General features: G+C 44.6%; 1 protein-coding gene across 2 annotated transcripts in view; it reads left to right on the top strand.

The window, feature by feature from the left end:
* The window catches only part of OGDH (oxoglutarate dehydrogenase), a 29155-nt gene extending 19233 nt beyond the window's left edge, over positions 1–9922 (top strand). For both annotated transcript variants that reach the window (XM_053462790.1, XM_053462791.1), the window contains exons 5-23: positions 701–816; positions 929–1083; positions 1319–1465; positions 1868–1958; positions 2038–2217; positions 2303–2431; positions 3064–3243; positions 3891–4043; positions 4474–4576; positions 4708–4836; positions 4997–5147; positions 6059–6186; positions 6509–6687; positions 6827–6898; positions 7361–7486; positions 7754–7826; positions 8132–8295; positions 8931–9085; positions 9520–9922. In XM_053462790.1, coding sequence (XP_053318765.1) covers positions 701–816; positions 929–1083; positions 1319–1465; positions 1868–1958; positions 2038–2217; positions 2303–2431; positions 3064–3243; positions 3891–4043; positions 4474–4576; positions 4708–4836; positions 4997–5147; positions 6059–6186; positions 6509–6687; positions 6827–6898; positions 7361–7486; positions 7754–7826; positions 8132–8295; positions 8931–9085; positions 9520–9640 — 2552 coding nt within the window. In that variant the 3' untranslated portion in view covers positions 9641–9922. The remainder of the gene's footprint in view (positions 1–700; positions 817–928; positions 1084–1318; positions 1466–1867; positions 1959–2037; positions 2218–2302; positions 2432–3063; positions 3244–3890; positions 4044–4473; positions 4577–4707; positions 4837–4996; positions 5148–6058; positions 6187–6508; positions 6688–6826; positions 6899–7360; positions 7487–7753; positions 7827–8131; positions 8296–8930; positions 9086–9519) is intronic.
* The last annotated feature ends 16039 nt before the right edge of the window (positions 9923–25961 follow it).

The raw sequence follows: 25961 nt of genomic DNA, 5'->3' as shown, positions 1-25961 counted from the left end.
AATCTAACATTCTGTAAGCCACGTTCTGCTACAGTGTGACCGCACACTCCTGGCGTGAGATTTTCTCATCTGCTGGGTTAAAACATTGGTTTGCATCTGGTTCTAGATGGTACCGTATTCCAGAACTGATGGGCATTGGGCTGCAATGTTCCTGTTTCTGCGCGTTGTGCGTCTGGTGCTAATGACTGATCAGCTGCACTTTGTTATGTAGGGTGTTGTTAAGCTGTGCCTTTAAACTGGCCTTTAGTTTCAGGACTAATGTCTCCTCTACCCCCTTTTACCCACCGTCTTGCTTCCTTCCCTGTGACCCTGCTGTTTTTTCATTTGCTGCTTACATTCTACCTTTACCAACTATTATGTACTCGCCTGTTTAAATGCTGTACCCTCCTCTTCCACTCAAACCTTATAACAAATCCTACACATGGCTTTCAAACGCTGATTTCAACTTTTTTGGCTCTTTCGTTCTCCATGGCTTCTTTCCATGAATGGTTTGGTTGGCATCAAACCCATCCTTCTGTGTTCATTATGTCTTCATTAACCTGCATTACTATGCAATGGTGCCCATTCTGTGTATGTACTCTGTCGCATTACTTCACACGTTTTCTAATGGCCTCATTGTTGCTTCTGCTTGGCTGGCTGCATCATGTTCCTCCTTCTGTAACGCCACCTCCTGTCTTCCTCTGACCACTGCCCACCTCAGGGTTTTATGGACTTGAAGAATCTGATCTGGACAAAGTCTTCCACCTGCCAACCACCACATATATTGGAGGAAATGAGACCGCTCTGCCTCTTCGAGAGATCATCAAGAGGCTGGAGGTATGTGGGTCAGATCTTGTTTCCTTACCGGTGTGTCTTACCTTATCAAGAATATCAATGGAGAAAAAAAAAACTTCCTTCCCGCTGTCATCTCCCTGTTTCTTTCCATCAGTCTGCCTACTGCCAGAACATCGGTGTTGAATTTATGTTTATTAATGACCTGGAACAGTGTCAGTGGATTAGGGAGAAATTTGAAACCCCAGGTATCATGCAGTTCAACAGCGAGGAGAAGCGGACCCTGTTGGCCAGGCTTGTCAGGTCTACAAGGTATGATCTTGCCGCCTTTCCTTCTTTTGTTTAGCTGGATGGAGGCCCACAGTTGTATTTCTTTCTAACCTTTGCGCATTAGCCCTTTTTATACGTTTTACTTACTGTATTTGCATATGGGTGCTAATAAAATCTGAGAATGCTAAAGGAACCAAAAGCCTCCATTATGAATAGTGGTCTGTGGCATTAGATGGTAAGTTTGTTTAACGCCGGGCTTTCTGTGACCTCTGTCCAGGTTTGAAGAGTTCCTCCATCGCAAGTGGTCTTCAGAGAAGCGTTTTGGATTGGAAGGCTGTGAGGTGTTGATCCCCGCTTTGAAGACCATCATTGACAAATCTAGCGAGAATGGGGTGGATTATGTTATTATGGGGATGCCCCACAGGTAACCACTCCTAATTCATAAAAGAATCTCGTAACCTAAAATCACTTGCTCAGATCCTTGTCGATGCCATCTGAGACATCTGGCATATCCAGGGAATACACAAGTTAACATCAACCCAGAACCAAGGGAATTCCAGGGACTTTCTCAGAGTTGCCTGTTGGTCTTCATTATAATTAAAGCGTTCCTCACCTTAAAGACGTTTACATTGATTACAACATAAGTTAAATGTTCCATATCTTAACCCTTTCATTAAGAGCTGTCCAGACATTGCTAACCAAGGATATCAACTTAAGGGCACAACACGGCAGGCTCGTCCCATTGAGAATCAGTTCCCTGGTGGCTGACATTTTTAGGTGTGTTACTGTGTATATTGTTCGCTTACCGCTGTTATCTGTTGCGTAGAGGCCGTCTGAATGTGTTGGCTAATGTCATTCGAAAGGAGCTCGAACAGATCTTCTGTCAATTTGACTCCAAGCTGGAAGCTGCTGATGAGGTTAGTAGCACTTGCTTTCGGTCTGTAAATCTAAGGGAAAGAGCTGCTTGTAGCTGAACCTCACGATTCTTCTCCGCAGGGCTCCGGAGATGTAAAGTACCATCTAGGAATGTACCACAGAAGGATAAACAGAGTAACGGACCGGAACATCACCCTGTCTTTGGTGGCCAACCCATCCCATCTGGAGGCCGCTGATCCGGTGGTTCAGGGCAAGACGAAGGCTGAGCAGTTCTACTGCGGAGACACAGAGGGCAAGAAGGTATGAATGTGGGGCAGCTACTGTGGGCAGACTTCATGTTTCTTTCGCCTCATGCTGACAACAGACGTGATGATGCTTTTCGCAGGTTATGTCCATCCTTATACATGGAGATGCGGCGTTTGCAGGGCAAGGCATTGTCTACGAAACCTTTCACTTGAGTGACCTGCCGTCGTACACTACGCACGGCACCGTGCATGTGGTGGTCAATAACCAGGTACAAGCCTTATTATTAAACGTGATTACTCACAGCATTAAGATAACACGATTACAAGACTCGCATATTTCTCTTAGCTACTTTCAGTTATAAAGGTAAATCCATATGCTGGGCCTGAATGTTTTAAAGCTTATATTTGTGCCTTTTTGTTTACACCTATATTTTATAAACTGAGCGGGGAGCAAATTTTGACATGGAATTTAGACTGCATCTAGTGATATGCTCTCAACGTATTCTGTAGCTACTGGGTTCAGGGTTACATTCTGAAAAATTCACCTTTCCTGGCATTGGGAGACTGCACTTTTAATGCAAATTAATGGAATGTAAATTGGCATGGCCTCTCCTGTAAGCGTAATTCATATAGCTATATAGATGTGTCTGAAGTACACATAGTTAAGCACAGTTATGTGAATAGAGGGGATACCTATAGATCTGGTGGCATTGTGAAGAGGGGGGCAAAAAATCCACACAAGCTTCATAGTTCTCATTCACAAACCAATCTACCAATAAATTATGATGAGTATTGTAAGCACTTAGCTGATCTGATTTGTATAAACCTGCATTGCTGGCTTTCTTGAGCCAGCTGTCCTCATCACCCGAAGGCTGTTCTCACGCATTTTGTTCATTTTAAGATTGGATTCACCACTGACCCTCGAATGGCCCGCTCTTCCCCTTACCCCACGGATGTGGCGAGAGTCGTGAACGCTCCAATCTTCCATGTAAATGCAGATGACCCCGAAGCCGTGGTGTACGTGTGCAATGTGGCAGCTGAATGGAGGAGTACGTTTCACAAGGACGTAGTGGTGGATTTGGTACGTGGCAGCTCTGCTACCCCCTAATACCTGAGCGCTTACGTAGTGTCTAAGTATATTGTTATATTATGTTGTACATCAACTGTGTAATCTAGAGCCGGGGTGTCCAACCTGTGGCCCTCCAGCTGCTGCAGGACTACATCTCCTATAATGCTCTTTCAGCTAAGAGGCTGGCTGAGGAGTATGGGAGATGTACTCCTGCAGCAGCTGGAGGGCCACAGTTTGGACACCTGGATCTAGAGTTTTCAAAAAATTAACTTATCCCTCTGGGGGAGTACGGTGGATACCCTTTTTAATGCATACAGAAAACCCACCCAACACGGGGCCAGTCTGTGCAGAGGCCGTTTAACTGCAGACATCTTCCTACAGAAGATCAAACAGGCAATCATACTCCAAAAATACCCACATTATTATTATTGTTTTATATAGCGCCATCAAATTCCGTAGTGCTGTACAATGGGTAGTAGGGATTATAATAGCTGTATGCACTCTTCTTTGGTAAGACAAGGAGTAGATGGCTACAGAACACACACCAACTGCAACAACATTTGACAACCAATTCCAAACAAAGTACCCAGTCTCTACACCATACATATAGTGCATGCGGGTCTAGTACGGGATCGTCACATATTCTGTCCCTTTTCTAGGTCTGTTACCGCAGGAACGGTCACAATGAGATGGACGAGCCCATGTTCACGCAGCCGCTGATGTACAAACAAATCCGCAAACAGAAGCCAGTGCTGCAGAAGTACGCAGAGACTCTCGTGTCCCAAGGAGTGGTCAACCAGCTGGAGTATGAGGTACGGCACAGACCTACGGACCGGAACAATGCTAGCTGGAAGAATTTAAATCCCCAAGCGCGGTGAACGCTGGCGTTCTCTCCTCATTCAGAGCTGTGCCATGTATCGTATCTGTTATAAAGAAAGGTGGTTGGCCCAGCAGAACAGATAAGATTATATACAGGACCAGCAGTTTGTGTATTGAGCCCACAGAACCAGGCATTCAGTCCTTTGCCACCAGTGCATTGTATAACCCACTATGGTATACCCATGGCTATCGCCGTGTAGATGTTTTTATTCATTGTTTGCTTTGTGAACAAGGTGGCCCATTCGTGAAGGAATTATTTGTAAAATATCTGTGTTGTAAAACTGTGGTTAGTGTGGATAGCGTAAGGAGACGAGGGTTTCCAGGAGCGTTATAAAGGGGTTCTGATAGACTTTCTACCCACAGGAGGAGATTGCTAAATATGACAAGATTTGTGAGGAAGCACTGGCCCGCTCCAAGGATGAGAAAATCCTCCACATCAAGCACTGGCTGGACTCCCCCTGGCCCGGTAGGTGTTTCATACAGCTGTACAATGGTTGTCCAACCTGCCATTGGCATATTAGGCTGGCCCTAAAGAAATGTTCCCATCGAGGCCAGATGCCTGCGGCAGAAAGTGCTCATTAATATTCCCCACCGCAGGTTTTTTCACTCTGGACGGACAGCCTCGCAGCATGTCCTGCCCGTCCACCGGACTTACCGAGGAGGACCTTACTCACATCGGAAGTGTGGCCAGCTCCGTGCCCGTGGAAGACTTTACGATTCATGGAGGTAATCAGGGCTGCTTATGTTTTCTTGGGTGTATCCTTCTTTTCCTTTAAAGATGCTAAAAGGTTCATGTTTAGCTTTACTTTTTCATGACTGTTTAGCTGCAGTAATGTGTCAATTTTAGTTTTGAGTAGCTAATACAGATTCTGCTCTTTCCTCCAAGGTCTTAGCCGTGTCCTTAAAGCCCGTGCGGAGATGGTGAAAAACAGAACCGTTGACTGGGCCCTGGCTGAATACATGGCATTTGGGTCTCTGCTTAAAGAGGGCATCCACATACGTCTCAGCGGGCAGGATGTGGAGAGAGGCACTTTCAGGTACTGAAGTCACGCTTTTCACATGAAACTTGACTTTGTGTCTTAACATTACCCCATGTCACTGTACCTGTAACTTGAGTGAAATTCTCTTGGAAGGGCCTTAGTGCCTGGCACTGCTTTCATGCCCAGACTTACTTAGACTTGCTCTATGCCAGTAGAATCGGCTCAGGTTACATGCTGGTTCCATTTATGCCTTAGCCCGGTACACATACTCGGAACTAACATAAGGTATATGTGCTTGTTCACCTAGTTAGGATCACTCCTGATAACAATAAACATAAAGGTGTAAGCGCACATGCCCCAATACACAACCTTAGAGTAAATCTGTATATATACTTGCATAAAATGTGGTATAGACCTCTTTTAGCCCTGTAAATTAAGACACAGATTGATCATAGTGTAACCCATAAATGCAGTAATGATTTTAATGGGGGTATAGGATAGACTCACATGGGATAGAGCCGTGAACAGGCTCTATATAAACAGCTCCGGGTGCCCACTTGGGGTGTAAACGAAAGGATGCCTTCCTTCTGAACCCACTCCACGTAGTAAAAGGATCCACACAGTTCTTTTCCTTCTGGATTCTTTTATTAAAATAAGGAAAACTAGGTATAAAAACCTATATTTCTCCAAATATAAAAAGTATATTTAAAAACACAACGTGTTTCGACTGTCTTTTTCACTCCTGATGTACACTACATCACGGCAGTACTTCCATTAATTTATTATATATATTAATGGAAGTACTGTTGTGATTGTACACTGTTAACTTGCAAAAAACTTTGATATATATATTGAAAAGATCAAATGCATTTTAACGATTTGTTTAATACACAAAGGGGTACAAATCTGCATGCACTAGTTTTAAACGAGTTGTCTTCTACTCACCCTGTTTGTTTTTTCTCTGTTAGCCATCGTCACCACGTGTTGCATGACCAGAACGTGGATAAGAGGACTTGTATCCCTATGAACCACCTGTGGCCAAACCAGGCTCCTTACACCGTTTGCAACAGTTCTCTGTCTGAATACGGGGTCCTGGGTGAGTTTGGGAAGCGGAGGTCACAGGATGTGTGTGTTACGGATGGGGGTGCTTGATAAATAGTTCTGTTGTACGGAGATGATTGAATGGTTTAGATATGTGTCAGGAGATCTATGGGTGCCTGGAGATGGCGCTTTTGAAAGTGACCAGAGTTTTTAATTGGAAGGAGTGTTTCGTTTTATAAGCTGCAGTTCTAGGTCAGAATGTGGCTAGAATATTTTATCCAAGTTGTGGAGGGGGGTTATACTTGTCTTCTATTGCCTTCTGTATGCTTGCTACACCGGCCCACCTCTTCAATGTCTATGGCCCTCTCTGTTACCAGGTTTTGAGTTGGGCTTTGCCATGGCCAGCCCAAATGCCTTGGTTCTGTGGGAAGCCCAGTTTGGAGATTTCCATAACACGGCTCAGTGCATCATCGATCAGTTCATCTGCCCGGGACAAGCCAAGTGGGTGCGGCAGAACGGGATCGTATTGCTCCTGCCCCACGGCATGGAGGGCATGGTAAGCAGAGACTGCCTTCATTAATAGAGTGACGGTAGTTTGTGTAATTCTCCCGTGTTCAGCCGTGTGTTGTGTGCGGTATCTCCGTGAGGAAGCTCCGCTATGGGAATTCACGCACCTCCTTGTCCTCGTTTCTCAGGGTCCTGAACATTCCTCTGCCAGACCTGAACGCTTCCTGCAGATGTGCAACGATGACCCCGATGAGTGGCCTGTAAGATTATTTTTGTACTTATTTGCGTCTTAAGGTTTTGGACCAAGGCAGCAAATATTTTAAACGCGCCTCTGTATTTTATTTTATTTTTTGTCGATGTAGTGGTCTCTAGCATGGGGGGGGGGGGTTGGAGAGTTCAAATTGGTAGACCTCGACTACAGAGTGAATTAGAGAAAGGGGGTTTGCGATAAAGGGGAATTCACAAAATAGACATTATTTTCCATCATTATATTTGTGCCCGTTAGTTATGTATAGCCTCTATTTCTAATATTTTTTGCTGGGATTTGACGTCGTATCTTGGTGCGCTGTATCTTAAAGGGGCACAGCACCTTATTGAAGTCTATGAAGGATTATGTAAATGGGTTGGTTTGGCTTGATTGCTGGGATACGTCACCGGTTTTAGATAATTGAGGTATTGCTTTCTCTTGGTCGATCCATGACGCTTTGCTGTTCTTTGTTTAGAAAAACTCCGAGGATTTTGCTGTCCGTCAGCTTTATGACTGCAACTGGATTGTTGTGAACTGCTCCACTCCAGCCAACTTCTTCCATGTCCTCCGCAGACAGATCCTGCTGCCTTTCCGTAAACCGGTATGTGAAAGTACATGTACACAAAATGTAAAGTCATGAGTGTGGGAACAAGAAAATAAGCTAAGGAGCTGTACGTGTAATGGTCATTTATTGAGGAAATTTGTGCAAAACAAAGTACCAGTTGACAAGATCTCTATGACCCAGAAATATTTCAAGATACACTCCAGCTCTCGTATGCACTCCAATGCACATGACTCAAATAAACTGAATACAATTAAAAGTTAATCTGTCAGTTGAGTCTTAACATTTTTTTTCCTTTTTTATTAGTTGATTGTATTCACTCCAAAGTCCCTTCTGCGTCACCCTGAAGCCAGGTCGAGTTTTGATGACATGATAGCAGGTAAGCGTTCCGCCGCGGCCAACAGTAACTGCGTGTTATTTAATGTTCTGTACCTGCAGACAGGGTTATACATTCTAGAGAATAACTGCATAGGTAGTAATGGAATAATATAACGATAAAATGTCTACAGCTCTGCGATGCAGCAAACGAGCAGAATAAATCCTTTTCTCATGCTTTGGGGGGAAAAAAAACACTTCAGAGGAGTCGTAGGAATCGGTTGTGCGGCTGGTACTGGAGTATTAGGTCAGAAGTGTATTACGTCATGATCTTTTCTTCTGTGTGACATAATGGTGTATCCCTTACAGGAACCCACTTTAAAAGAGTGATTCCTGATGATGGGCCAGCTTCCCAAAATCCTGAAGGGGTGAAGCGCATCGTGTTTTGCACAGGGAAGATTTACTACGACCTCACGAAGGAGCGCAGCACCCGAGGAATGGACGCCGACGTGGCCATCACAAGGGTAGAGCAGGTAGGTAGATGGGCTGGGTGGTGAAATGATGCCACGTTCTGTGTACCCTGCCAGTAATTGGAGTACATGATGCCATTTCATTTGTTTATCTGTGATTGAAGGAGCAGGCAAGGGTTCTCTGGATTTGGAATTGCCTCTCTCCAGCATCATATTGATGCTTTTCTACCCATCTGAGAACCTGGGTGTTTACAAATTGAGATTCTGTGTATAGAACCCGGGCACATCAGAGACTGTGGCTGCTTGGACGAGGGTAGCCGTTTCAGCTCCCCGATTTCATTATGTATGATCGGGGGGCAAGTTTTTAAAGGGGTCTTTGTTTTACATTTTTATGGGGCCCCTAGTGTTGGAGAATCTCGCTGTGTTTGGCCCATCAGAATACATTGTGAAATGAAGACCCTTGAATGGCAACTTGCCTGTAAACATGCAAAATAAACATGATCTGTTCATCAAAGCATTCGTTAGACAATAATCGGGCAATGTGGATAACATGGTTGGTTTCTGACATGTAGGTCTCAAATGATGTGGCTCACTACATTTTTTAGATTGTTTTAATTAATAGTGCTGTAGGGAAAAGAATCCCTTAATGTACGATACAAGCGGTGATGAAATAACCCCCGCTGCTCTCTTCCTTGTAGCTGTCCCCCTTCCCATTTGACCTCCTGGAACAGGAGGTGCAGAAGTATCCAAATGCCGAGCTGGTTTGGTGTCAGGAGGAGCACAAGAATCAGGGTTATTACGACTACGTGAAGCCTCGGTTACGCACCACCATCCACCGCTCTAAACCAGTTTGGTGAGTATTGCATGCATCCGGTTTGCCACCCTGTACTGTTGTCCTAGAGGTTTCGTCTGGTTTCATAAAACATTCCATTTTTTTTTTCTTAAGAGCTTGTGCTTAAGACTATGCAGGGTTCGTAATTGAATAATTCGTAGTTTGCAATTTTTATTCATGCAAATGATGTGGACGGCAGCAGAAAAATCTAGCTAGGTCATGTGATCCAAAGTGTGTTACGCTACCAATCCTACTGACGATTGGTTTTGTTTTTGGGGGGTATTTTCATGCATTTTCGTTTTGATTTAGAGATAATCATTAGTTCTATTAATAATTTTAACCCTTACCCCATAGTCACCCGCGGTGACACACTGGAAAGGCATTGTCTTAATCCGTAGGGTAGAATTAGGAAGAGGTCGCTTATACCGGCCTTTATTGACGCTCCTCTCGTTTAGGTACGCTGGCCGTGATCCCGCTGCCGCACCAGCCACCGGCAACAAGAAAACTCACACAACCGAACTGAAACGTCTCCTGGACGCCGCGTTCAACCTGGAGGCATACAAGGGCCTGTCCTAGACAACTCCCATCCGCTTATTCTTCCCCTGCTACACTCCCCACCCTCCATCCATACACTCTCACGGGGCTCCTCCTCGGCCTCTCCGTGTCAATGCTTTACCTCGGCAGAGAGTTTTACTACACACTTTATGTGAGGCAGACTTTTGTTTTTTTTTCCTTGCCGCTGTCAGACATTTTCCCCCTTTAAAACTTTTACTGAAGATGAGCAAAACTTTTCTACCAAAGGGGAATCAAAGTTCCTTTTAAAATGTTTCATATATTGGGTGTTTTAAAAAAAGAAAATTAAGGAAACCGTAAGCAATCCATCATAGGTATGCCACCGGCACAGAAGTATCCTAGTGGTTTCGCCCGGCTTATTTAGATGTAAAGGGCATTACACTAAAGCCCCCATTTTTGCTCTTGCTAAGCTGTGTGGTGGGGTTTCCACACCCGCTAAACATCTGCTCTTAGCGTGAAGCCCCCGCTATTCCTGGTTCACAGACCGCCAACAGTTTGTCGGCGGCATAGAGGAAGGTCACCTAAATATCTTGCAAGCCGGATTATGAAATGCTCAGTTCTCTTGTCATTGTGTAGAATTTCCCTGTTTTTTTGGGGAGCAAAGGTCAGCAATTTGATAAATTCTTTTATCTTTACAGCTTCGACAGTTTATAGCATCCGCAGGACTTCTTCCAGTCCATAGATTGAAAGACAAACAATACATTAGATAAAGAGAGCCTGGGCTCATGAGCTTACTGTCTTAGAGAGTATGGGGTGAAAAGAAGCATGTGGTATGGAGAAGGGGGGGTGTGATGCTTATAAAAGATCTAAAAATTACTTGGAAACCATTGGGGTTCAATCACTCAAGGAAGAGGCTGCAGGAGAGCTGCAGTTTCTGCTACCATCAGGAATGGTCAATCCTATTAAGTGTCTTCTAGAAGAAGAGCTTGGTTGACTGTGTATTGTGCTGTGAGGTCTTCGATTCCCTGGTGGCAATATTCAGGGCCAGCTCGCCCCTGTGTATCGTGAGATAAAATCACAGCTTGAATTGCTGAATAAACCCCCGTACCTCCTTCGACGTAAGTTTTCGATGTATTGCAAAGGTATGTTTTAACATTATAGCTTCCTCGTTAGGATTCTGACAATTGTAGAAAAATGTTTTGTGGGTTTTTTTTTTTTTAGCGCAAAGCCATATTTTTATCAAATATTTTTTAGGCAAGGGGAAGACGCAGGTAGCAAAAAATACACTAAAGCTGCAGGGATGATATTTTTTATTCCGTGTCATTTTTAAATTCTTTATCTGCCGACCCCCGCTAGAGCACAGATTGGAGGATGCTGGGTAATAGTTCAATAAGATATGTGTAACTAAGGGGGGGGGGGCAGAGATGATTTAAAACAAACCACTCTTACCTCGTTTCCTAAAGTCCCTCTATTATTAATGCAGGCAAAGGGTTCTGGGTAATACCTGTAAACATCACTTTAGCTTCCCCCTCCCACACACATTTTTCTTTACCAAGTAATCCTATGCTGTTTTTAGCTTTTAACCCATTCTCTGCCACCTGTTACATAAATGACAGTCTTCTAAGAGGTGTGTGTCCCTAAGAGAGGTCAAAACTTCCATCGAACGTATAACCCTATTGTAGTTGCATGTGCCAAATTCTGTACCCCGCAGGCAGGAGGGTGAGGATGATGAGAACGAGGAACCAAACGGGAAAATTGATTTGACGATGAGGCCACTGACACAAAAAACCAAACTTATTTATTTTGTTAAATAAATAAAAAAAATTATATATATACATAAAAAAAAAAATGTGTAACGCAAACTCTTTCCTCGTGTGTCTAACACCGAACTCGAGAACGAATCTTAAAGATTACAAGCAATAAATGGCAAAGTGTGCATATAGTGAGATGTATTTGTAGCGGCCGTGTCTTCTGTTATCTGTATCCTGACGATATATAATGGAGTTATTGTCATGGCGGCCAACGTGGAGGGGAAATATGTTGGAGGTGAGTTGGTGGTACAGAGCAGGGGCCAACCCCGGCCCACAAATCTCACCTGGTTCACTGAATACTTCATACAAAGTCCATTCTTGTATAAAGCTGAATGGCGTGACACTTGGGGGCTTCGGCAGGTGCTCGCTGGGGGTTGCTCCCATATGCAGACCCACGGGGGAACCTAGGACGTAAATCAATAAATGTCAATGCAGATTATATTGGATTCATTGTCCTTTTGTACATGAATAAAGTTAGGAGGCCCACCAAATCATCGTAGATTATAGTAGATTTAATTTGACGACACAAACTCCACGTAGAACCACCATGTATTACGTAGATGTGACACTGTAGAACAATGTTACCTCGGTATTCTTTTATATATGGTCACAGAGTAAAGGTGGTGTTCCAATAGACAGACCAGGGACTGAAAGGTTCTATCGAGCTCCACCAAATACCCTTAAAGATTTTGGGGTTATTACCCCAGCCCGATTTCATGTTGGTTACTTGCTGCGTTCAGTCTGTATTAAGATCGTTTCAGGAGCCGGCAGCGAGTCCTGCCGTTCAAACATATCTCTGTCTTGATGTTTGTTCATCAACACGTCCCGGTGCGCACGAGGCTTCTACCCGGTGCGGAGCGACGACCCAAAAGCGAGGGATCCTTTTATAACAAATCTAAAAGACATCAATCCCGCAGCTCCAAATAAGATGCCGAGGGCGCGGAGCTCTGACGTCGCAGTAATGAAATGTAAGCAGCAGGGGGCAGACATTGGGTAGGTTTCTGGGTTTCTGGATGTCCCGGCTTTCCGCATAACATTTCGGAGGATTTACACAATTTTGGTTCATGGATTAGCGAACAACAGGAACGGCCATGGAGGTTTTTTAATTTGGATTTTTTTTTTTATATCGTAATAAGTTTTCACTTTCGACCAAAGACCCCATCTGGTCTTGGACCAATTATACTGTGCTGATGAGAGAAAACCGCTGTGACCTTTAATAACCCTTTTAATGCGTAACGGGTTACCCGCTTCACATATTGTAGCAGGACTAGGAGCAGCCCGTTAAATCACCTTAATGGCAGATTAATGAAAGAGGGGAACGTGCATTGCTGCTGATGGCCACACGGCGGCGCACACACTCAAGCAGATCATTGTAGGAGTCTTTGCAGTGATCTGCTGCACATCGGCGGAAGTAGAGATACGGCTATTTTTGTCATGATACCCTATTTATCTGGGGCAGCCTTGATTTACCCCTCAGCAGTTTGGTTTCCATCAGGGCTGATACCCCTGAGGTCACGGGGAAGAAGCTGTGTGTTTATATCCAACCGGGGGTAGTTTTAGGGTACAGGGGTGATGTAAGTTCATCAGAGATCTATAACTTTATTATTTCAAATACCATTATTTATACGGTAACATTCTCTGTCCAGGAAAACTCCTGTGTCCGAGTCTTCGCGGCGCGCGTGGCGATACACGCAATGCAATGTTTCTGCTGGGACGTCGGTGGGCAATTGTATTCCACCTGAACAGGAGAGCCCCGAGTTCCTGAAAGCTTGTGTAATTTTACATCTTTTTCTATGTTCGCCCAGTAAAAGGGTATCAACGTCAACTATGGACTGTATATTCTTTAGGGTAATAGAAATATATCTATTTTTCAGATCAGAGGGCAAAATCTGCCCGTTTACCCCCACTTCCACAGTTACCATGGAAGCAGACGAAAAGGCCCGGTCTTGGCAGCAACTCCCGCAAATGCGTTTTATTATAATTCACCCAATCCTGCCTTTTAGTTCCCGCAGAGCAATGTCTTAATGTCCTTGCTCAAACTGGGGGTTAACGGAAGAATGTGTTGCGGTATCTGGCCAGTAATGGGTTAACGCATGTAAGACTGTATCTAGGTGAGGTTTGACTCTTTTCAGCCCCCGGGGTCAGCATAACTGCATTGCACTGCGCAACCTATGCGGCTTTCCAATGGTTAAAAGTTGAACAGGCTGATGGTTGCCATGGAAACACCTGGCAGTGCAGAGGCTGTGGGGGAGGAGTTGCCAGGCACTCAACCCTTCAGCCACTCACCCCCTCCCCTCACACGCCATAAGCTAGCAGCAGACTGTGTCACACTGCGCTCCCCTCTGCCTCTCTCCACCTTCCCTGACTTCATTGTTCTGATATTCAGTTGCCCTCCTCCCTTCCTCTCCTTCTCCCTTTCCTCACCCCACCCTCCTTCCTTCCCACCTCCTCCCCTTTCATTGTTCTCAGCTGTCTCTCCAACTCATATAACCCCCCCAACCTCCCAAAACTTTCTCTCCCTCCCAAACCTGTAGTCTCCCTCCTTTCTCCCTCTCATTATCTCCTCCACTCACCCCTCCTGGGCTGCATCATTTCTTAGTTACACCCTTGGATGTGTTAAGGTGGATCCCAGCTTTACAAACGACATTAACCCCTTCCCTACCAGACCTTTCAAACTCACCTCTACAGACATTAACCACAGTAGAGTACCCCCCCAAGGCAGATTTTCTGAACCCCTTACCCAAATCTGAAAATGCACTGACCCCCCCCCTTCACCCCCAACTACCACCTCTCTGCCCATCTCACCCCCCTGTTACTCTTTTCGGTCACCCGTTTTACCCTGTTTAATGTTAATTGTACGTAAACTGCCTCTCATATTGTACACCTCTGCAGAATATGATGGCGCTATATACAATAACATTCATTGTATTGGCATTTCTCCTACATGGGCAGTTACGCTCGGTGTACATGGCGTGACGCATCAATAGACTTCACACGCACTTTGTTAAACGGCAATTAGCATGTCGTTGCAGCCACCTTGCCTTGTAATTCCAGCAGGTTACATTTACATTGTTAACATGACAAGCACGCTTGGTTACACGCTAATTGCACGGTGTTCAGACGTGTGTTCCCCTTAAACGGGCATCAGTTAAACTGCACCCCTCATCTGCACCCTCCCTCCTGTTAGGAGGCAACATTACTGTCTGTATCCATGGCAACAGGAGTCTGTTAAGGCATGGAGAGGGGGCTGGAGGCACATTTGGCAATGAATCTCCCCTCTCTGTCTCTCTTCCACACTTAATCATCCTTCAACAATACCCCCATATATATATATATATATATATATATATATATATATATATATATATATTATACCCTCATATGTATATTATACCCTCATATTATATATATATTATACCCTCATGTTATATATAATTTACTCTGTTTATTCTTCCTCCCCTATTCTTCTCCTCTATCAGTATGAATGCATAATGGATGCCAAGTTTTACGTAGATTATATGTATGACCACCATGAAGTAGAGTAGCAGGGTTGGGGGAGTCACAGACTCGAGCTACCCACATTTTTTCTCAGCCGCAGCCCTCTTTGTCATGCATTAAGGACGATCGTCCTAAACACTCGCACCCTAATTCACCCCCCTGGCCACAAGGATTATTCACTGGCTACATGGAGTACTGTTCTGGGTGACTATTAACCTCAGCCAAGTGCTGATGGCCTAGTAACCTCATCTGAGTTCAGCATCATCACTACCAAGCGAGGCGGCTACAAGATGCCCAGAATCACCCAGCCTTTAGAATTATGTGAGCTTCTCGGACGTCAGATGTCCCTTCTCCAAATGGAATGCATTTTAAGAAGAGACCGTTGTGGTCCTGTAAGCTTGTGTAACGTCACCTCTTTTTCTATTTTGGCCAAATAAACGGAACCAACTTGACATAAATACTCCGTTTTCTCTCGGGCTAGTATTCATTTTTCAGATCATCCCACTTTTGTTGAGAGTGAGGAGGCTAAGTGACTTCTAGAAGTTCTAAAATGCATCAATACTGCGATAACTTTGCTGTCCATCTATAGAGTGTTCACGCGGGGACCGGGCACCCTGACCTAGAAACGCATCCAATAAAGCTTTTCTATACAGAGAGAACGAAATCCCAGGGGCCAATGCAAGCCGTGTGTGTCGGGGGCTCCTCCTAATGCATGTATCCTGATTCGGATCTAATTGGCCGGGTCTGGGGTCACTTTACACGCATGAAACCAGTTGTTACCGTCGGGTTATACCATGGTGCAATTAAACGCAGGATGGCAGATTTGCGCAAACAATCAGGGATGTTATAGCCCAGCAGATAACTAATTGCAAACGTCAAATAATTATTTTAATGCGTCAACAAGTTCTTGTTAGTATCTATGAAGATGTCGGGATGCAGCGTTTTGTTTCTGCCAAAAAAAGAAACAATGTTTCAGGGAAAGTCTTTTATTTATTTATTTTATTTGTTATTTTTTTTGCGGCTGTGGGCAGCAGAGGAGCCCAAAAGTCAAAACTGGCAGGTGGCGCGGGGCTTGTTCTTGCCACTTTCTGTAATGGGTGATGGATTAAGTCATACCTTGGCATCCATCATCACTGCAAGGGAGACTGAGAAAGGCTGGTGCCATGATGGGCACAGATCCTTCCACTGGACCACCAGGCCATGAGGGCAATGGGTCCACGTGGATTTATTCACTTAACTCGCTCATAGTAAGATGGACTATAAAAGTCCAATCCTATGAAGCCTATCCAGAGAATAAAGCACGGAGTCAAACTGACGGCACATCCCTTTTCCGGAAGCATATATAACCTGGGCTGGCAGTCTAACACACTGGGCCAGTGACTACTAGAGGCACACACTTACCAATGACCGGCCATACATAATGTACAGCCACGCGTATACGGCCGGCACTGCGCATACATCACTCGGCGCCCGCTAACCTTAAAGTGCCTGGGCCGTCTAGTCATGGAGCTGCATATACCGTTCACAAATTCCTTTGTAAAGCATAACCTTATATACACAGAGACATTCTGGTACAATACAGAGAGAGGGGATTACTGTAATATACAGAGAGAGACATAAAACCCCGCAGCGGCACCCGTGCCCTTTTGAACTTATACCATTACACACAGGTAGATCACGGGGCATTAAGGAGAGAAGGAAACCCTGGGCCACAAAGTTCACTCTTTAGTATACGGAGAGATAGCGGAACACGCCCTGCACTGGTTACAGCGTAATATCAAGGTATTTAAGTACAGAAGTCACCCCTGTACCGCAGAGCTTACGCTCTACATTATTTCCATGCAGCGGGAGATCTTTCTGTGTGTAATGTGCAGTCTAAAGAAATGTGGATTTGATGACTTTATTCAAGTAATTGGTTTGACTTGTCTGGGAAATATTTGGCATCCGCCGGGGTCCTGGCAGCAGGAGACAATGTCATGTTTCTGGAGGGCGAAGGGGTTCAAAGCAGGACACGGGGGATCCACCCTGAATGTTTACTGCAAGCTGGATTACTTGGGGGGGTCCGAAATTCATACGTGATGAGGATTCATTGCTTGAGATGGAGATTAGCACTCACACTGCCCGCAATGTACCGGCGCTGCGTATATTTGTTGAGATTTACATACTGTTTGAGAGATGCTGGCATTACCGCTGCCTGCAGTGTACACATCACTGTATTTAGGTTAGAAGCGGGGCGCTATCATGGCATTGTATCCGTGGCTGGCACTGCCATAGTGGCTGGAATCATATGGCGAATCGCCGTGGGCTTAAGGCAGAGGCTGTTATTACGCCATCTATAAGAGCTGCCATCATGATGCAAACGAAAAGATCCAAACATCCTGAGCTGCTCAGAGATACATCTATTTATACATCAAGCCCACAGAATGAGTTTGTCACCGCGCTGCGTGTTCCAGAGAGAGAGGAAGAGCCGCTGTAACCGGGCTGATTCAGAAATGCAGCGAAGAGGTTAATCTCTGCCCCCTCCGGTCTGTGCCAGGATTTAGCAAGAGAACATAATGTTCTGCGTATGCCTCTGATCTCTGACCAAACAATATATACACCGCTTCTATATATACACAGCGCCTATCCCCTATACAGGGCTTCTATACACTCCCAGGCACTGATGTACAGAGCCTAAACACTTCTATAGGTACAAAAACCTATAAACTATACTCATCACCTATGTAACACTTATTCTACACTCGCAGAACAAAAAAGCGTATATGTGCAGAGTCACTTATAGACGCATTTGGTGGGGTATATGGCTACTGGGGCACCGGTGGCAGGAAGCACTGCTGATAACAGATCCCCGGCACCGGCTCACCTACACGGCTCATGTTGCTAGTACAGTGACACGGGTGACCTGCGCTGGCCTTGTGTAATCGAACAATAGCGGTCTAAGAAGGACATGCCATTTTTTTTGCGGTGAGATCTGGATTATTCCCACACGGCCTTTTGATGCAGCATCTTCTTAAATCGTTGTCCACCCTTGACATACATCCACACCACCATTTTTACTCGAGTAACCCTGTACACGCGCAGCAACATGTACGCGCTCTATACCTCAGTCTCTGCCATATTGATTTAGCACTGATGGCTGGGGCCAACCACAAGTGGGCCAAAGGCATGGTCGCCTTCCTGGCTTTCCTCACTGGAAAAATGGGACGGTGGGGCAGTACTTATGACAGTGCCTGAAAATCAAGACTGTCTCGCAACAAAAAACGGGACTGCTAGGCAGTGTGCTGTATAGTTAAAGTAAGATGTCTTGAAAGTTACTGAACCCTGCATTAAACAATCTGTCCCACAAATGCCCGCTTTCGTGAATAAACACCACAGAGGTGCTACTCCTTACACCTTGTTTGAATTTCCATTTATCCCTGACCTTCTACTTGACCTTTTCCACGGTGGGGTGGATTCACTAAACTTAAATGAGTTTTAATTTGATATATAATACAGCACACACCAAAAAATGAGGGGGCGATGCAGCTCTTCTTAGAGGGAAGAGGCTCGGAGGTTGTTGGAGATCTCTACAGGTTTCACCTGAAACACAGGCCACCATGGCCCTTTTTAATGTTGACCTCATGCCGAGAGTTTCATGAATGAACCCCTGGTGTGTTTAGAGCTCCCTCTACTTCTCCTGGAATTCCCTAGTGTACCTCCATTCTAATCACTTCTGTTACGGAGTCCTATGGATGTGCGTACTTCTCTTCCTTCCTGCCTACTCTGACATTTCTCTGGTGCTGACTCACAGTGAGTCACTTTCACTCAGAGCTGCAATGCGCGTACACACACACACACACACACCACAACACACACACCACACACGCACACACATCACACACGCACCTTCATTGATCTCATGGGCCTTGCAAGTCACGTTCATACATACATTTTATTATATACGTTGTTGGATAATGTGCACGATAACTTTGTTTTCTTCTCTGAGAACGTTCATGTTTTCAGGGTAAACAGCCAGCCGGGAGCTGACATTCTCATATTCCGCAATGATTTAATGACATTGAAGATACTAATTACTAATATGTCCTGATGGAAATCCCCCAACACAGCTGACTGTTAAAGACGCAGTAATGTCATAAAATCCGAGAATATGTTTCAATGAGAGATTCTGTTCATTCTGTTACCTGGTGACTATAAGTCGAATCACTTAAAGGGGGTACATAGAACACGTAATTTTTATGAATTAAGCTAGATTTTGAGGCTTTAAAAAACTGCACTGAATTTCTTGGTTTATGTTGATGTTATAATGCATATAAATCGGTCGGGACAGGGCAGATTGGTTGACATTTCTAGTAACCGGTTGCGTACATTGGAATCGGCGACTGCCCCATATGGGGTAATACGGCCATCCTAGTTTAAAGTCTACGAGGACAGCCGATGTGCAAAGTTCCCAGGTATGACTGGGTTTAGGTCACATCGACTCCCAGTGTTTTTGCAATCCTTGCAGGAGTTACAGGGTTAATTATTATGCCCTGTGCAGTGTGCACTGCATTCCTGAACCTCTGGAATGTACCATTACATGTGTAGGGGTCATGCAGTATGTCCATATTATTATAAGGTTTTCTCTGTCACGCTGGGCGTGAGTGAATTCGACATGAAATATTTCGGATGCACTCATTTCCAAGAAGTAGAATGCGTTGGTCATCTAGAGAATGTGATCCCGATTCATGTGACATAAAGAGCAGAATGCAAAGAACCGGAACCCTCAGCTGCTTAAAAAGAAAATTGATTTGGAAAATAAAAAATAAAAAGGTAGTTAGAGCGAATTAAAATATGGTATTAATTTCACTTATCCACTTTAAAGAGAATTTAATACTTACCAGGAACATTCAATTCTGTATAGGAACCTTTGACGGCAGACAAGAACCATTCGGCCCGTCTAGTCTGCCCGTTTTTCCTGCTGTAAAGACTCAGACCTTAATCAGTCTCTGGAGTCATGTTAGATTCAGGATAGCCCTCACTGTGTTAACCTTTACCACGGCTGCTGAGAAGCTGTTCCGCTTATCTACCACCTGCTTCATAAAGTAAAACTTCTTCCTTGCGTTACAGCTAAATAAACATGTCATAATGCATTGTCCACTGAACCCTACATTCACAAAGGGGTGCAAACATATAAATGAGACGTGATTGTCTGCAAACCAATATTATATTACTGCTGATTGCCTCCAGAAGACTCGTATCTAGGCCCGTACTGAGTATAAAAAAAGAAATAATAGCCATGTATGCAGCTGGGCATGGCACATCAGTTGGCGGCCACTGGCTTTAAAGAGCCAGGGCCCTTAAGTCATCCCCAGTCCGGCCCTGGATTGTATTGCAATGGGGGGTGAAGATATCCTGGGTCACTTTGTGGTTAGGAAGCACGTTTCCCGGTAGACAGGGAGAAGAACGCCAATCGCAGCTGATAGACGAACGCATTCTGTATTTTTTTAATTTCGTTTTTTCTGTCTACTGACTGCAGATTAAATACGTTTTCCCCGCACAGTCTGTCCTCGGGTTTTAATCATGTTGATGGACAAATTTAAGAGACGATGCATCCTTTATAAGCCTCAAGAACAGCATCCTGAAAGCTGTATTATTGTTTAATTCCATCGCAGCAAGAAATAGGGTCGCTTGCAAAGAAATAATGCACACTGGGATATTTAAATCCATTTTTACCCTTATAGAGGGCAGTTCCTCATACCCAAGCATTCAAATACCACAAACCTATTTTAAAAGAGACGATATAGCATCCCTGACAGCCCTACTTAAGGAGAATTATATTTAGGTGCTATGCAGCTGTCCTCCTGCGCCGTGGTCTGATGATTCTTGCCATTGATTGGCTGCTTAAAATCAATGGAAGCGCTATCCACGAACGAGCATGGGGGTCTCGCCGCTCTCCGAGGCAGCACTATTGCTGACTGGGGTAAGTACATCACGTACGGGGAGATGTGTTTGACCTGCGTGGCAAATAGCATGGGAAGGGGGTAAATGGATATGGGGGGTTCTGCAGAGGGGACACAGTGAAAATTGAAAGGGACCTCGCGGCTATCATATGCATTAAAGTGCACGATGTCCAGAGCTTCCCCGATTCAGTTCTATAACTACAGAACTAGTTACCTGAAAAATGTTCTTTTGTAAACATTACATCATTTTTAATTGATTAGTTTTATGACGTCATATGGTAGACGCCCAGTAGAACGGAGAGGGCAGCACTCGGCATTGCCCTGGGTACGCCTAGAGCAGTGCTGAAGGTAAGTATGGCATTGCCTATAATTTATAGTGTACTATTACCTACACAGGTTTGGGGCTATGTACATACTGTATTTTTGATAAATAAAGGGCTTTTCAGAAAAAAAATTTGTTTTCTTGTTACTATTATTGTTAGGATTGGCATATGTCGGGGCTTTTTTTCTGCATCTGTACAATTGCAACATTAGTTGCCAACATTTGGAAAAAAAATTCCAGGGACACTTAGCAGCGCAGCTTGAAAATTTACCACACCCACTGCACAGATGATATCACCGGGTTCCCACCAACACTACCATACATCCTTGTTAGGCAGTGGATACATTTGCAGCGCACCATCTACAGTATATCAGGCAGGTACATTTTATCACCTTTAATTTAGAATTTGATTGTGCAAGTTAAAGGGCAATAAGCACAAGTAGCGTTTTGCTATTTCAAAACCACTTGTTTTCAAATCTGATAATCGTACCCCCATGTCCTATTTGGGACATCTTTGAATCCGACCAATTCAAGTTACCCCATCAAACTCCATCATATATGTTGGAAAACTAGACACACCAGCGTATTTCAAATGCTGGCATTTTGACTCTTTCCATGCACTAATTCTACCACCAGCTTTTGTCAAACCTCAGGTGTGAATTTACAGGTCCTGGTATTTGTCACTGTCACATAACATCTCCTGAATGCAGTGATACCAATATGGCTTTGGGGCTAAAGGGTGATATTTGGGACATGCATCTTAAACCTGGAATTTTGACATCTTATCATTCAAAATTCTAATATTTGATTTGGCATTTATGGGGGGGGGTGAAATAAATTATGTTGTGTTTTTTTTTGGATGGAGTCAATAGCTTAACTTGTTCTTGGAAAAAATATATATATATATTATATATATAGGTTTTTCTAGTTTAAGTGTAAGGTGTTTAGTAGGTTCGCCTCTATATCTTACAGGCACTCCATGGGTTAACCCTTTACATGCTTCAGACAGGCCTGCGTATGCACTCTAAAGATTAAATGCATATTTATTGTCATGCATGACTGTAGCATGACACGCACATGGTGAGTATATGATCATGTTACTGTACAATGGACTAAATATGTTAATAAAACATTGGTGACACAGTGGGGGGGCACGTTAATTGTGTGCTGATAACATTCATTTATTGGCTTCCCTCCATTATTACATTATATTTATTTATGTAGTGCCAGCAGATTTCATAGTGTCGTTACAGGGTGTCCAGATAACACTCCCAGTTTTAATTTCACAAGTGGGTTTTTTCACCCCATAAAGACGTTTAGCCAGTCCACTTGTGCTTTCCACCATTCTATAGCAAACCCAAGAGCTATAAAGTGTGGGGCATCAAGAACGGACTGGGGGTATAAATCGGCCCGAGGCCAATTTAAGGCCAGAGGTGGTTAAATATCAGTAAATATAGGATGATCTCTGCGGGTACCATGGGTAGCAATGCATGTATCTTTCTGTTCACCAATCTGACCGTGGTGAAGATGAGTAAAATAACCACATAAAAATTTTATGACTTTTTTTGGAGTCATATGTAGTATGGAAGACACCATAAAGGAATGCACTGTGACACATTTGTATGACATGGAATCTAAGAGCTGACAAATCTCTGCCACGGGTGCGGAAATCTGCACAGACCGGTTTCCTCTGTTCCGGGTCAGAGGTCTTGTGTCAGTAGCCGTGTCCGCTCATGACCATTGCTGTTGCAAAATAAAGTACTGAAAATTACCCCTCATCTTATATTCTTTGTCGTCTTATAATCAGACCTCAAATAGAGGTCTGACTACAAGACTAAGATCCAGCTCCCCCGCAGCGCTGCAGGGGACCCGGATCCTCTTCTCTGGCAGCCGGTGAACGCTTGCGCGATGTGCGCAGACAACATCCGCTGCTGCCGGCACTTCCGCCGGGGCGTCTATGACAAAGCTCAGTCATAGAAGCCCCGGCGGAAGTACTGTTCAGCAGCAACGTCGTGCAAATGTTCACCGGCTGCCCCACTAGACACCAGGGAGTCTGAAGCACAGGGTACAAGTCTAGGGATGCATCGGTAAGTCAGGGGGGGGGTAAGAGTGGCATATGGGGGGTATAAGGGATTTTTGGAGGCATAGTGGCATATAGGGGGTTAAAAGGCATATCTGGGAGGCAGAGTGGCATATAGGGGGGTATAAGGCATAGCTGGGGAGCTGGGGGGCAGATTGGCAAATAAAAGGAAATAAAAAACAAAAAAAAATCATCTTTCTCATAGTTTTTTTTTAAATGTGAAAAAATAGTTTACATGTGAATTAATGTTTACTAGTAAAACTTTTTTCCTATAGGGTAGTCTTATATTCATGCTTTTTCTTTTTTTCCTAAATGAATATTCAAATTTTGGGGGGGGGTCATCTTATAATTGAGCAAATACGGTAATTTCAATATTAATATATGTCCCAATTAATTCGCCCACTGTTGTACAGCTCACTCAACTCTGCTGAAATAGTTGTCCAAAAACAGTCCCTACGTTTCAGTATGTGTGTATTCCGGAGATCATTCTAACCACCATGTTTTTACAGCCACCATCAGGCTGTAAGTCGTGTCCCTCGCTTTGCTTCTTAAAGTCCCCTGACACATTGCTTCATTACACTGTTCTTCCAGGAGCTCACTTGCCCATGTTTAAAACTCACTTCACTCCTTGATACATGAACAACGTTTTGGAAGGGCCCAGCCCAGGGGCGGGCTGGGCCGGGGGGCAATTGCCTCCCAGGCCGCCCGAAATCTAATCTAAACGGCCGCTGGGTGCTGATGCCCCCGGCCGGCCCTACTTTAATACTTTTTTTTTTTTTAATGTAATATGGCAAGCCGGATCGGCTATTAAATTAAAAGAAAAAAAGTATTAAAGCAGCGCCGGCCGGCGGCATCAGCACCCAGCGGCCGTGTGCGATGGCCGCCAAGTGATGGGAGCAGCGTGGGTGAAAGCTCCGCCCCCTCGCACTCACCTTTCACCCCTCACGCTGCTCCCATCACTATGCGGCCATCAGATTGTTGGAAATCAAATCTAAACGGCCGCTGGGTGCTGATGCTGCCGGTCGGCGCTACTTTAATACTTTATTTATTTATTTTTAATATGGCAAGCCGATCCGGCGTATTAAATAAATAAAAAAAGGATTAAAGTAGCTCCGGTCGGTGGCATCAGCACCCAGTGGCCGTTTAGATAAGTTTTCCAGCAGTCTGATGGCCGCATAGTGATGGGAGCAGCGTGAGGGGTGAAAGGTGAGTGCGAGGGGGCGGAGCCACTTGACTTGCCCCCCAGGCCTTAGGCTGCCAGCCCTCCCCTGGCCCAGCCAGAGCCCAGACCTGAATCCAATTGGACATCTGTGGGGTGATGTGAAGAGGGCTGTGCACTGGAGATGTCCTCGCAATCTCACAGATTTGGAGCGCTTTTGCAAAGAAGAGTGGGCAAATATTGCTGCGTCACGATGTGCCATGCTAACAGACACCTACCCAAAAATACTGATTGCTGTAATAAAATCAAAGGATGCTTCAACAAAGTATTAGTTTAAGGGTGTGCACACTTATGCAACCAGGTCATTGTGAGGTTTTTGTCCCCCCCCTCAAAGATTTCATCTTGTTTTACAATTGAATTGTTCACGTTATCGGTCACATTAAAGGTAGGAAAAGTTCTGACATGATTTATCTTTGTCTCATTCTTTAACATCACAAGAACCTGGCATTCTAACAGGGGTGTGTAGACTTTTTATATCCACTGTAATTAAGGTTTGATTAATTGCTTTCTTAATAAAAGTTTTGGGGGTCTTCAACCTATACTTATATTATACCTAGTTTCCAAGAAGCCCACCCTCCCACATCATATAGCAACTTATGACATCGTAGACCCAAAAACAATCCCGTGCCTGTGTGTGGATCTTCTGTAATGGGACGTCATCATGAGACTGACCGTAAAATATGGCGGCCTCCCTGAAATGTATTTAAGTGTTTAAAGTTTATTGTCTGGTTAGTTTGTTCCTTAATTTTAAATGTCGTTATTTCCTGTAGTCAGTTCCTTCGCCACTTATTCCAGGGGACGGGGATCTGCAGACATCATGGCCACATCCGGATCTCTGAAACCTTGCCCGGCTCCATAAACCTCAGTCTGTATTTCGAAATAAAAGCCAGCATGTTAACGTACAAATGACAAATATAGGGCATTGTGGAAAAAAAATGTGTCTTTTCACCATAGCAACTGGTTGACTGTCATACTCCCCCTCCCCCAATATTTTGACAGCACTGACCACTTTACTGGCCTGGCGGACCTACAATCCCCACCGTCTACAAACGCTGAACAGTGGGGCAACTACATGTGAATGAGGGCCAGTTACCAAAAAATGGGTCTAGCCTCATAAAAAATGGGTACTCAGGACATCGAGCCTTACCCCTACGTGCCTACCTATTGCCCAATGTGCAGAGCAGTGCCAGCAGCAGGAAGTGCATTATAATGCTCAGCGCAGTCTTCAGCAGCGCCACGGTGACATCAGACCCGTAGCAAGTATGGAAGGTAGCCATGGAGGGCTATGCAGAGGGGTGCTGGGAACAGGAATGTATTGGCACAGAAAGGGTGGGCACAAAAAGATGGGCACTGGAAAGCGAGGGGGCAGGTGGGTATAAACACTGAGGGGGAGGCAGAGGGGTATGAACACCGAGGGGGAGGGCAGAAGGGTACAAACACCGACTAAGGGGGTAGAGGGGTATGGACTGCAGAGGGGTATGAACACTGAGGGGAGGGTAGAGGGGTATGAACACT

Source organism: Spea bombifrons, chromosome 4 (assembly GCF_027358695.1).
Source record: "Spea bombifrons isolate aSpeBom1 chromosome 4, aSpeBom1.2.pri, whole genome shotgun sequence".
Taxonomy (NCBI): Eukaryota; Metazoa; Chordata; class Amphibia; order Anura; family Pelobatidae; genus Spea; species Spea bombifrons.
Note: the sequence above shows the minus strand (reverse complement) of the source record. Positions and strands in the feature narration are given on the sequence as shown.